The sequence below is a fragment of the Acomys russatus genome, chromosome 1, assembly GCF_903995435.1.
Source record: "Acomys russatus chromosome 1, mAcoRus1.1, whole genome shotgun sequence".
NCBI classification, from domain to species: Eukaryota; Metazoa; Chordata; class Mammalia; order Rodentia; family Muridae; genus Acomys; species Acomys russatus.
Window position 1 is genome coordinate 89,084,863 of NC_067137.1, and position 12,999 is coordinate 89,097,861.

At 45.0% G+C, this 12,999-nt stretch overlaps 1 protein-coding gene across 3 annotated transcripts in view; it reads right to left on the reverse strand.

Annotated features, from left to right (window-relative positions):
• Vti1b (vesicle transport through interaction with t-SNAREs 1B) overlaps positions 1-12,432 on the reverse strand; it is a 46,410-nt gene extending 33,978 nt beyond the window's left edge. Inside the window, exons 1-2 of one of the 3 annotated variants that reach the window (XM_051148300.1) lie at positions 12,078-12,432; positions 11,498-11,579 (exon numbers count right to left, since the gene is read on the reverse strand). Coding sequence is in view for 1 of the 3 variants with exons in the window: in XM_051148287.1 (XP_051004244.1) it covers positions 12,078-12,192 (115 nt within the window). In the remaining 2 variants the exon portion in view is untranslated. The remainder of the gene's footprint in view (positions 1-11,497; positions 11,580-12,077) is intronic. The other 2 variants (XM_051148309.1, XM_051148287.1) reach the window with 2 other exon arrangements.
• Positions 12,433-12,999: the final 567 nt, after the last annotated feature.

A 12,999-nucleotide genomic window follows, 5' to 3' on the forward strand; every position in this document is an offset into this window, starting at 1 on the left:
CAGTCATTCAGGGTGATGCTTCTGAGCACTATGTGAAGTTGAATAAGGCAGCCATGGAGCAGCAGTCTCAAATGGTCCAGGGCGCAGGCCATATGGGATCGCTGAACCAGCCCCTCTGCCTTGAAAACCACCCCAGCTGGCTATCTCCCAGGGCCAAAGTCCAGTTCAATTTCCCCTAATCATTATTAGGAAATTACCACATTTGTCTGAGAAATACCATCTGGATAGTATGCTGAGCCCATTTCACAGGACAGGAGCCGTTAGTCTGACAGTTGGTGAGGTGGAAGACGTCCTTCCTCAGAAGGCTACCTTTGTCTACTTTGAGCTAGGATAGGATCCATCACAGTTTCCCAAGAACTTGATGGTCAGTTGATAATAAAATAAGTTTTTTGAGTGATTGTGTCACATATTACTCCTCAGAGGTAACAATGAATCTCAGATTGGCACAGTTGGCTTTCTCAGCTTATGAAAGTACTTAATCCTGTCTTGAACAAGGCCAGGAACTTTTCTCTTAGAATAGATAAACTCCCTGTTTAAGTTCTTCTTTCATTTGAGGTGTACTTTGTGGGGATAAACATGGATTATCATGTTTAACAAGTCCTTAGCTTCCTGTAATTTCCCACTTACACTAATAGTTTCTGGTTCTTTTGAATAATTTCCATTTAATTTGATGACAACTGTTCAAAAGTCAATTTAGAGGTCCATGCTGTGTAGCAACTGGGGAGGAGGCTCCTTTACACAATAATCTTTTTTTTTTTTTTTTTTTTCAGACAGGGTTTCTCTGTATTGCCTTGGCTGTCCTGTACTCCCTTTGTAGACCAGGCTGACCTCAAACTCACAGCGATCCACCTGCCTCTGCTTCTGGAGCACTGGCGTGTGCCACCACATCCTGCCTTCGTCTTCTTCTCCTTCTTCTTCCTTATTTATTTATATGGTGTTCTGCCCACATGTGTGCCTGCACACCCAGAGAGGGCACCAGATCTCATTATAGATGGTTATGAGCCACCATGTCATTGCTGGAAATAGATCTCAAGACCTTTGCAAGAACAACCAGTGCTCTTAACCTCTAAGCCATCTCTCCAGCCCTACAATAAGTATTCTTACAGGGTTGGCATTAGATTATCTAGTAATCACCAGCTTTTGTCACTGTCTTGACACTGTGATGTCTAGTATTATGAGAACAGCTCACAGCCTTTTATGTGTTCTGTTTCTTACTCATTTTACAAATGTTTGCTGGTATTCCTTTGGTGAATTGAACTGTGCTGAGGCCTAGAGGGAGCCAGGCAGACATAAGCCCCGCCCCTCAATCTTATAGGATGTCAGGGAAAGCCTTTCAAGAGGATTACCATATTTTTTGGACCAGAAGACACTCCCAGTTTTTAGATCAGTAAAGCAAGAAAATAAATATTCTGAACCAAATTAGTACTAATATAATAAAATATTTACTAAAATATAACAAAATATGGTAATATTAAACAGTGTTAACTCAACAGGAGGAAAGACTTAGAGACTCAAGCACTTTTCTAGTTTTCTGGAAAATCTCAAAACTCATCATTGCTGTGATCAGAATTCAGGAAGCTCAGTTGCTGACAATCATTTGTATCACTTTCTTTACTATCTCCATATATGATATTATCTTCAGTTCCATCTAAGGCCTTGCTAATGCCACATGTTTTTGAATGATCGAACAATGGTTTCCTCCTTCACTGGCTGCCATGATGTTTTAACCCACTCACACACTTGAGTGACAGTGGCCTCTTTATCCGTCCTGTTGGAATCAGGTCATGGTTCCCAGCAGCCAGCCATTTGTTCCACTCTTCTCTCACAAAGACTGCAAATGGTTTGTTGACTGAAACATCAAGAGGTTGCAACTGGCTGATAAGACCCCAGGAACTACAGCTAGATGAGTCTTCACCTCTTTAAATCTGTTTTTGTTGTTGTTGTTCTGCTAATATGTGCTCTGAACTGGTTAAGCACTAATAAAGAAGATTTCGTCAGAAGCCCTCCAGGATGTTTGGACCACACTTTTTCAATCCATCTGTCTTCTAACATATGCAGAATGAACAATTCTGTCTTCTCCCATATGCCCAGTAATGATTTCTGCATAGCAACGTGGCCCCACAGGAGTCAAGGATGGACACATGGTAGCTAGCGCTTCCTTATTGCTACACATGTTCCTGCACTCCTCCCTGCCCCGCTCCCTGCAGCAAGCTAACATGCACCTGCTTACCTGGCAGGCTGAGATTGGCATTCAGCTCAGATCACCATGATAGGGGTTGGGTGGAGTGGAGACCAAACTCTGTGTGAGAAGGTATTTTGGAGATACCACCCAGCTTCTTCTTGTTATCCAGGACACACTGAACCCTGCACATGTTCCTTGGCTGGCAAACTGAAGACATCAGTAAGTGACCTCTTTGTTGATGCCTGACAGACAGCAATCAGATCATAAGGTGCACCCTAATTCCCCCCCACCTTTGGGGCCGGGGGAAGTGTCTTATGATGCAAAAAATGCGGCACTTCAAACAGATCACCGGAAGTTTGTGGAAAAGAGAAAGGGCTTTGGCAGTTGACAACAGGCAGGGCTCTTCTGCTCTAGAGATCAGTAAAGGCTACTTTGAGAAAACCACATTTGAGCAGAGACCTCAGGGGAGGTGAGATTAAAGTACATCAACACAGAAGTGCACAGAGGAAAGAAAGACTTCCCCCTACCACCAAAGGGCTCAGGGTATGGTCAAAGGACCAGAGAAAGGGCACTCTGACCCTGACTTGTTCCCCAGCCCAAGCCCAGGGTTAAGAAAAAGATTCCCACTGAGTGTTGAGAGCTCAGTGGGATGTTCTGTGGGAGTTTGGAAGATAAGAGAACAGAGGCGAAGATCGAAGGCCAGATTGTGAAATTTTAAAAGGAAGTTTAAAAGCTCTACCAGGGCTGTTTGCTGTTTTGAATCAATGGTCTATCATCCTGGTCAGTTGGGGCTGAAGAGTCAGCTGTGATTAACGAGAGACTAGCGCCATTAAAGTAAAACCTTTGTTTGCATTGCTGGCACAATTGATGCTGGTTAGCTGGAGCTGAGAAATTAGCCATGAGCCAGGCATGGTGGCACACGCTTTTATAACCCAGCATTCAGGAGGCAGAGGCAGGGGAATCTCTGTGAGTTCGAGGCCAGCCTGAACAGCCAAGGCTACACAGAGAAACCCTGTCTTGAAAACCAAAATGAACAAAAGAAGAAGAAGAAGAAAAGGAGAGAGAAGGGAGAGAGGAGACATGGAGAGAGATGGAGAGAGAGAGAGAGAGAGATGGAGAGAGAGAGAGAGAGAGAGAGAGAGAGAGAGAGAGAGAGAGAGAGAGAGAGAGAGAGAGAGAAGGACCAGGGCACAGTCACAATCTGAACAAAGCAAAACCAAGCTCTAACAGTGCTAGTAACTCAGTGTCCAGTATCTAGGATTCACTCTTCCAGGTGATCCAAGGGGCTTGGGTCACTTCTGCTTCTCCTTCTGCAGCACACACAGCTTGTCCTCTAGGCTCCAGCTAGCTCCGTGCCGCTGTTGCTGCTGTTCTTGGTGGTCATCCCATGGTACTGGCATCTCCAAAATGCTGGGGTTTCCTGTGGCAGCTGGGCTGCACTTTCACCTATAGCCTCTCCTAGGCTCCCTTCATAGTGCCAAGCCTCAACTTCTCGGCATAGCCACTTCAATCCAGAGCCTTCCATTGCTACTGAGGCCACGCCTTCACCAATGAATGGCCTCTCCTGGCCTCTCACAGTGCCAAGCCTCAGCTGTTCTCCATGACCTCTTCATGCCTTCGATACCAGTACCATCTGAGTGACTCTTACACTACCAGTATGAGGTACAACTGTGGCTGCCTCTGGAACACAGCTTCTGTATGCTGTCTCTTAGGAAACACTTCCTAGAAGATTTCACCTTAACAATGCTGGTCTCTTCTTAATCATGGCGAATGTCTTTCTTTCTTTCCTTATTTATTGAAGATTTATTTATTTATTTTATGTATATGAGTGTTCTATATGCAAGTACACCTGCATGCCAAAAGAGGACATCAGATCACATTATAGATGGGTGTGAGCCACCATGTGGTTGCTAGGAATTGAATTCAGGACCTGTGGAAGAACAGCCAGGGCTTTTAACCTCTGAGACATCTCTCTAGCCCCTAAAGTTAGTCAGATTTTTTGTTGTTGTTGTTGTTTCAGATTTTGGTTTTTTCAAGACAGGGTTTCTCTGTGTACTCTTGGGTGTCCTGGCCTCACTTTGTAGACCAGGCTGGCCTTGAACTCACAGAGATCCACCTGCCTCTGCCTCCTGAGTGCTGGGGTTAAAGTCCAAGACTGTTGGACTTTTAAAGTTTATTAAATGTCTTATGTTGTAATGTTGATGTTAATGTGTTATCTTGGGATGAACAAGAAAGGAATGATTATGGCTGAACAGTGGTATGTTTGTATGTCCAGTTGACAAAAGGGCCAATAGTCCAGGCTAGTTTTAACTCAACTTGATACAAACTAGAGTCATCTGAAAGGAGAGAACCTCAGTTGCCTCTGTAAATCCAGCTTTAAGGCATTTTCTTAATTAGTGATTAATGGGGCAGGGGAGTTCAGCCCATGGTGGGTGATGCTCCCACCAGCTAAGGCTGGTGGTCCTAGGTTCTATAAGAAAGGCAGCTGAGCAAAGCCACGTGAGCAAGGCAGTAAGCCCTCCAGTGCTCCTGCATCAGCTCCTGCCCCCAGGATCCTGTCCTGACCTCCTTCAATGATGAGCATTGCTGTGGAAGTAAATCTTTTCTGCCTCAAGTTGCTTGTGTCATGCTGTTTCATCACAGCAGTACAAACTGTAACTAAGACAGATGTTCTACAATGTGCCTGAGTCTGGATCAAAAGGTAATGTGAACAGAGATCTATGCAAGTCTATGTGTGCTGTATTACTCACAATAGCTAAGATATGGAACTGCCTGGGTGTCCTGAACTCATTTCGTAGACCAGGCTGGCTTCAGATTCACAGAGATTAGCCTGCCTCTGCCTCTGAGTGCTGGAATTAAAAGCATGAGCCACTGCACCTAGATCCTTCCCAAATAGTTCCACCAACTGGGCACTGACCAAGTATTCAAACATATGAGCCTATGATGGGGCCCACTCTCATTTCCAAGCATCAGAGTGATACAAATCCATGATGGGATTTTATTCCACTATAGGGAAGAATGAAATTTTGTCATTTTTAAGAAAATGGATGAGCCAGGCGTGGTGGCGCATGCCTTTAATCCCACCACTCAGGAGACAGAGGCAGGTAGATCGCTGTGAGTTCGAGGCCAGCCTGGTCTACAAAGTGAGTTCAGGACAGCCAAAGCTACACAGAGAAACCCTGTCTCAAAAAAGCAAAAAAAAAAAAAAAAAAAAAAAAAAAAAAAAAAGAAAAGGTGGAACTGAAGATCATGTTAAGCCAAGTAAGTCAGACTCAGAGAGACAAATATCTTGTTTTCTCTCATATACATAATCTATATTTAAATACAAATACAAGCACACACACATATGACATGAATATAAGGAAGACTATAAGAGGGAAGGAAACAGAAGGAACAAAGAGGAACAAGACAGAGTCCTCCTCCATGAGGGTTGTAGAGGAATGTTCATTCAGAACATGTCTGTTCTGTTAGGAGCTCACATCCAAAGACCTTGTACATCTATGTGATCTGGCTGACAAGAGATCGCATGCAAAGATCTTCTAGGTCTGTGCAATCCAACTGGAATGCAAACACGCCTTTAATCCAGGAGACAGAGACAAACAGATCTGAGTTCAAGGCCAGCCTGATATAAAGCAAGTATCAGGTAAAGAAAAGCTTAGGGCCAGGTGTGCTGGTACATGCCTTTAATCTCAAACAAAGGTAAAGTTAGTGGTAGAAGGAAGCACCCATGTTTGAAAATGATGTCTAATTGAGTGGCAGAAAAGGTGACAAATCAAAGAAGATTTGACAGTATAGGATATGGCCAACTCTCATGAGAGAGGAGAGGGAAGCTACTTAGAAGGCAGTTTTACAGAGAGGGGAGGCAGTTTTTATCAGGACATTAACAGAGAGATGGGTAGCAGAGAGAGAGAGAGAGTGTGTGTGCACTCAGGTGAAGACAGAAGTTTAGAGCAGATTGCTGAGTTAGTTTGAGGCCAAGCAGAGCAACTCCTGGCCAAGAGAGAGGCCAGATTAAATAAGTCAGTGGGGAGAAGAGTTTGAGCCAGAACAGCAGAGTTGAACCAGCCAGCCATGAGCTCAGAAAGACCAAATAATGGTGAGCTCATTAAGCACTAAGTCTCAGAGGCTGAAAACGTTGTACGCCTAGATTAGGTTATGGAGGCTAAAGCTTCCAGGACTAGGCCTAGGTAAGCAGAAGGAGACAATAAGTGAGCCAGGAGAATAAAAGTTACTTTTACAGAGGGTAGGAGAGAAAAAAATAATGGATGTCTTCTTTCCTACGGAATCTGGATTTAACTCTTTCTGTGTATCCTATCTATCTACCTATCTGTTTCTCTATCTACCTAGCTATCTACACACACACACACACACACACACACACACACACACACACACACACACACACACACACACACACAAGAAAGCACTGGGGAGAAGCAACCAGTGAGGTAAGAGGAGGGATAACGGAAGATAATAGAGGGGCACATATTATAAAGGATATGATAATGCATCTTCATCTCTTAAATAACTAAAGCTTAATTGTAGTAATACCATAGCTATCTAGTCTTCAACCCCATCAGAACCTTAAGAATGAAGTATTATCAAATATGTAGGACGTGTAGGCAAACAGCTTCCAAAAGTATAGACCCCACAGAGACAGTTGACTGCCTGGACAGTCACCAGAAGTTTTTCTGAGCCATTAGGACATCAGTCTTCAGTCTGCGGGCCCAGGTTAACGAACAGGCTTTTCTGTGAAGCAGGAATTTTGAAGGACTGGCCCATCTAGTCTCTGCAAAGCTGGACAGTCAGTTTCCCAGTGTTATGCTTGTTCATAGTTTGGACAGTCAGTCTGCTATCGGCAGTAGAGATAAGAACAGTTTTTTGATCCAGTGGCCATTTTGCCACATTTGTTTCTTTGATGCTCATCATCTTCATTGAAGTAGATTGGAGCTACCAGGACCAGATGTGTCTCTCTGTCAGAAAAGCCCTTTATTACTAAATGCCATATTCTATAGATCTCTAAAGTGTTTGAAGACCATCTACCTATTTACTATAGTTTCTATCTATCTATCTACCTATCTATCTATTATTTGATTTATCTAGATTTATATATCTATCTCAGTATATATAAATAGACGAACACTGCTTGTGTCTAGCTTTGTGGTATCTGCTTAACTTTGAAAACATATACAAGAGACCAAATAAAGCTTATTTCTGTAATTAATTAAACTAGTATCTAACTAGACCACAATTAAGATTTATAGGTGACTAACTACTAACTTGCCTCTCCAACCATCCTGAACAGTTTGCAATAGTTAGCTTTCATAAGAGTATAACTTTACATCCCATTTTCAAATGAGTTGCAAAAGTTGAACAAAATAATCTTAAATTTCTATCAATATATAATACCAATGTAAAATATTTGAGGCTAGTAGATTCAATAATCTACCATTTATCCTATAATTCTACATCCCCCTCTTTTGTTTTTTGTTTTGGAGACAGGGTTTTTTTGTGTGTGTAGCCTTGGCTATCCAGGACTTGCTTTGTAGACCAGGCTGGCCTTGAACTCAGAAATCCTCCTGCCTCTGCCTCCCAAATGCTGGGATTAAAGGTGTGCACCACTACGCCCAGTTCTATATCCCCCTTTTATCATTATTTTTTTTTTCTCCTTTTCCCTAACTCTAGATAGGATAGAAAGATAAGAAAGAAAAAAAGAAAGAGGCAAGAAAAAAGAAATCCCTAAATGTAACCTTTACTAATTTATAACCAACATCCCCAGACAATAACAAACATTGGTAATCCACCAAAAACACTTGCCCTGCCTATTGGAAATGGGGATGTTATGTTCTTAAAATTGCTTTTTGTTGTCTGGGGGTAAAAACATCTTTTGGGCACCCTTAGAAAATTAAGATGTCAGCCAAGGGCTGGAAAAGGGAAAAGCTAGCTGTATCTTTTTTTTTTTTTGTCCAGTCTTTTTGGGATTGATCCTTTGGGCTAGCCCTTTTGAAGTTGATATTCATGCAAATTCTTAAGGAAACAGTAGCTGAGGGAGTCTGTGAGGCTGAATCACCTAGGCTACTTGATTTTTAAAAGATTATTATCTCGTGTTTTGCTCTGAAAATAAACAAACTTAAAAAGTATTAGTATAGGGTATAGGTACATTTCTATATGTATATATATGAAATGTGCAAGGTGTACAAATCGTCTAAAGATACATTTCTGCCTTATTTTTGAGCAAGTGTAAGGCATCAACTTTATACATCTGTTTGAGCCTTATGAAAGAATGGCATGTCATGAGGACCAGGTAGCCCATAAGATTCCCTTGCTATGTGAAGACATTCATGTTTCAGATTGTAGGAGGTCTTTCCTGGTCAGATCTAATCTTTATAGCTTTGTTGGTAACCATATTGTTTCAGTTCCTGTAGATAAATAAGCATAACCATGACTCCCTCTCAAAACTATGGCAGGTTTCCATTCCATTATAAACAGATCTTTATAGTACATTGGTTGGCCTAGTTCCTCAGTTTTTTTCTATAACCCAATGTGTCTCAACTGCTGTTTCTTTTTCAACATTAAGGTAATTCAAAGTCAACAAAGCATTATTTAATCCATCCCTGAGGGTCTTTATTATTTATTTTTTATATTTTTAATTTTTTTATGTTTTTGGTTTTTCGAGACAGGGTTTCTCTGTGTGGCCTTGGCTGTCTCGGACTCACTTTGTAGACCAGGCTAGCCTTGAACAAGATTTTTCTTTTAATCAATGAATTGTATTTTTATTTGTGATATAGTTGTCACAACCCAATGCATCTTTTAAAGATGTAATTTTACGATTGTTGCCTAGGCTGGCTTCCAAATCTGCAGTCCAAGTGATCCTCGTTTCAGCCTTGTGAGTATTGTGATTAATTCATCCTTTAAAAAAGTAAAATGTAGGGGCCGAAGAGCTAATCCAGTGGCTAAGAGCACTTGGAGAGGAATGGGGTTGCGTTTCCAGCACTTGCATGGTGGCTCACAGTCACCCATAACTCCAGTTCCAAGGAATTTGGCACCTTCTTCTGGCCTCTGTAGGCACCAGGCAGGCATGTTGTGGGGTACCCACCAGAGAAGACCATTTGGACAGTGTTCAAGCTAATAGAAGGTTTTATTTAGGACAGTGGATGGCATCAACTACAGCAGTGTGACCCACTTGACAAATTCTCAACAGAGGTCAAATCAGAGAGCAGCTTCCTGGCTCTGTTTCACAGAGCATGACCTCCCCAGGTCCACTGCTGTGTCACCCCGTGAGTCAGGCTGACATATGAATTACCAGAGGTGAGGGGGCAGAGGGTCCTTGCGGAGGTTCACAAGTGACAATCACTCCCATTGGATGAGCGAGTAAACTGAGATAGCAGAAAGGCTGGATAAGTGCCCAGGACCACAAGTTTGATGGATGATGAGCTGGGAGGTAAGCCGGGACTCTGAATCTAGCTCCATGCCCTTCTCTTGACATGTCATTGGACGTGGTGATTTTGTCGAAATATAACGTAATGCGCGCACACAAAATGCCCAAATCAAAAGAGTCTGACTCAATGGGTGTTCACAGTGAGCGTGCCTGTGTTCTAGCGCACAGATCAAGGATCAGGACACTACCGGCCCCACACCCTTCAGCCACCCCCGCTTCATCCTATATCTTATATGTATTTAGTTTACATTTTTGTTTATTTAATTGTATGTATGTCCGTGCAGGAATGTGTGTACTATGGCATGTGTTGGAGGTCATAGGATAACTCTGAGGAGTCAGCTTGTGGGATCTGGGAACCGAGCTCAGGTCATCAGTGGCTATTTGCTGTTGCTGATACCTGCTGGGCCATGTCCCTGCTTATTTATTTTGGGATTTGCGGGGACATGCATATGGAAAACAGAGAGCAAATTTTCAGGAGTGAAGTCTCTCCTTTTTCCTTCTCTTTGAGGCAAGTACGTATCTCTTTGATTCTGTGGCAGGTGAGGTTCCTCCAGTCCACCTGGACCCCGAGCTTCCGGGTTCCATTCTGCATTAGGATTACTGTGGCTACAGCTGGCAGCCACCTCTTCTGGCCTGAGCTACCACATCTGGCTTCTACATGGGCTCTGGGTATTAGACTCAGGTCCACAGGCTTGCACGGGAAGTGCTTTTACCCACTTAGCCATCTCTCTGACCCCTAATCTTTCACTTTAATTCACACGTATTTCAAGCACCATCAGGTCTTGGGATTTTTTCTTTGTTTGCCTGCTTACCTTTTTTTTTTTTTTTTTTTTTACACAGGGTCTTGATGTGCTGTTTAGGCTGGTCTTGAACTTGTAGGCTCAAGTTCTCGTCCTGTTTCAGCCTGCCAAATGACTTGCATTATAAGAGTGTTTAGCTATGTGTGGCTTTCATGAAGTCTGATGATAAAGTTTAACAAACTCTATCTGGGAGGTGGGCCCACGGGGGTTGGGGGGGGGGTACTCTAGTTTCGCCGGATTCTCTCTGCCAGTGAAAGGCTAAACCCTGATCTTTCCTTAAGCCCCACCTGCTCCAGAGCTACATCTCCCAGAGGCTGTGCTCTGGTGGCTCTCAGATTTAAGTTAAGATTCTGGGAACTGCTTAAACCAGCTGGTTGCCGAGTGCCCTGGAGTGAGAGGAGCCAAGAGTCAAGAACAGAAGCTGCCAGGAATTGGAGGCAGAGAAGGATCCTGAGGCCATGTCAGGGTGGAAAGCGAACCCGCAGCAACAGCAGCAGCCGCAACTGGTTTTTTGAGACAGGGTTTCTCTGTGATACCCTTGGCTGTCCTGGACTCGTTTTGTACACCAGGCTGGCCTCGAACTCACAGCGATCCGCCTGCTTCTGCCTCCAGAGTGCTAGGATTACAGGCATGTGCCACCACACCTGGCCCGACAGTATTTTTAAGGACAAACTCTTAGGTTTTACTATATTAAATTCTTTTTTTTTTCCGAGACAAGCTTTCTTCTGCTTGTGCCCTGGATGTTCTGGCTTTGTATACCAGGCTGGCCGCGAACTCACAGAGATCCACCTGCCTCTGCCTCCCACTTTATAACGTTTTTAATGGCAGAAAAAATATTTTGTCGGGCTAGATGTAGAATACCCTGTTATCTGTAATCTACAGGTAGGCATTTTCATCTACAACTTAAAGGAGTCTCCTCCTCTAGCTAGAGCCAGAGTTCATGCCATCAACTGGTCACGTGAGAAAACACGGACACTCTTCAATCTTTCTTCCTGCCCATATCCACCAGTCTCGTCAATCTCTGCCTGGGAGCCACCTGTTGGATTTCATGCTCACTCTCCAGATGCCCATGCTTACCTAGTCAACTGCCACGGAGGCTCCTAACACAGCCTCTTATATCCATCCTCACATCCTCTATCCAGCTACCGCGGCCTGGCTTCTAAAATGAAATCCACATTACTCAGCTGCTTATGTTCCTTACTGATTTCCCCTATTACGTCAAAGAGTCTTAAAGTGAGACATTAGGGTTCCTCTTCAATGTGGCTGTTTTACTCCCCTCCCCTCCCGCCACTGTCTCACCTATAAGCTAAACTCTATGATTAGAATTATTTTTTTCAAAGTACTGCCTACGAAACTATCAAACTCCTGCATCCCCACACCCAAATCTTATGACTTTTAAAAACTCGTCTTACTGAAATAGCACTGCAGACTTAAGAACCGCCCGCCCCCCTTGCTGCTGGGAGAGGCATAAGTGAGAATTGGGGGGGGGGATAGGACATAAGAGGCTCCCTAGGAGACGGACACCCTAATGTCTATCCCTTTGCACGCCCCCAGTCACCCCAAGTGGCTGCAGGAGACCCTGGGCGCCTGGGAAGCGGGGAGGAGCCCAGCAGCACTAGGCTGAGTTCTCCTGCTTCGCTCCCGCCCCCCCCCTCACCGGTCCCCGCGGTCCCCAGCAGCCGCTCCGGCACCCCTCGTAGGTCTTCTAGGAGGCCACGGAAGATCTCGTGCAGCTTCTCGAAGTGCTCCGAGGAGGCGGCGGAGGTGGCCATGGCGCAGGCTGCGTGTGAGCGGCGGCCACTGAGATTCTGGGCACAGGGCCCACTCCCACCTCAGCGATCAGCTGCCCAGCCCCAGGCCCGAAGCCATCATTGCGACCGCCCCACCTCGGCAGCCCGGAACCAGGCGCTTCCGGGGTCCTCCGAGCCGGACGCCCTCCCTCCAGCTGTCACCGCGCGGGCGCCGGGCGCCAAAGCCTGACGGAAAGCCGGGGCGGGGAAGAGTCCGGACTACTTCGAGGGCGCAGCGCCGCGCGGGGGAGAGCGTCTGTCTCCGAACTGGACACAGCCAGTGGGCACCGGGGATGTGCCAAGGCGAAGGGCCCGAGGGGTCCCGCGGGACGGGCGCTGCGGCCGCCTCACCCCGGCCCGCCTGTCCTGCAGTGCATGCTGGGGGTTGTAGTTCCGTGCGGAGGGCGGTTGTGCCTTGCAGCTGAGGGTTAGAGCCCTGTTGCACAGTGACAGGAAAGCAAAACCCCTTGTTGTCACCCTCCATGTTGTCTTAGTTCGTTCTCCCACCTGACTTGAGCTCATATCTCGACCAAATGTTCACTCTATGACCTTGAGAGATAGCATCCTATCAGGGTCCCATCCTGCTTAACCTTGGATGTTAAAACACTAATATTGGTGAGAGTAAGTGGCCAGGGTCACCATGCTTTCAGAAAAGTGGCCCCTGTGATCCCAAAACACACACACACACACAGCTTCTAGCGACTGAGCCAGTCTAGTTCATTAGACTGCCTCTGGGTCTTATTCACAACAGGTCAAGCATAGGCATTGTGCAAAGACTAAGTCATAAGT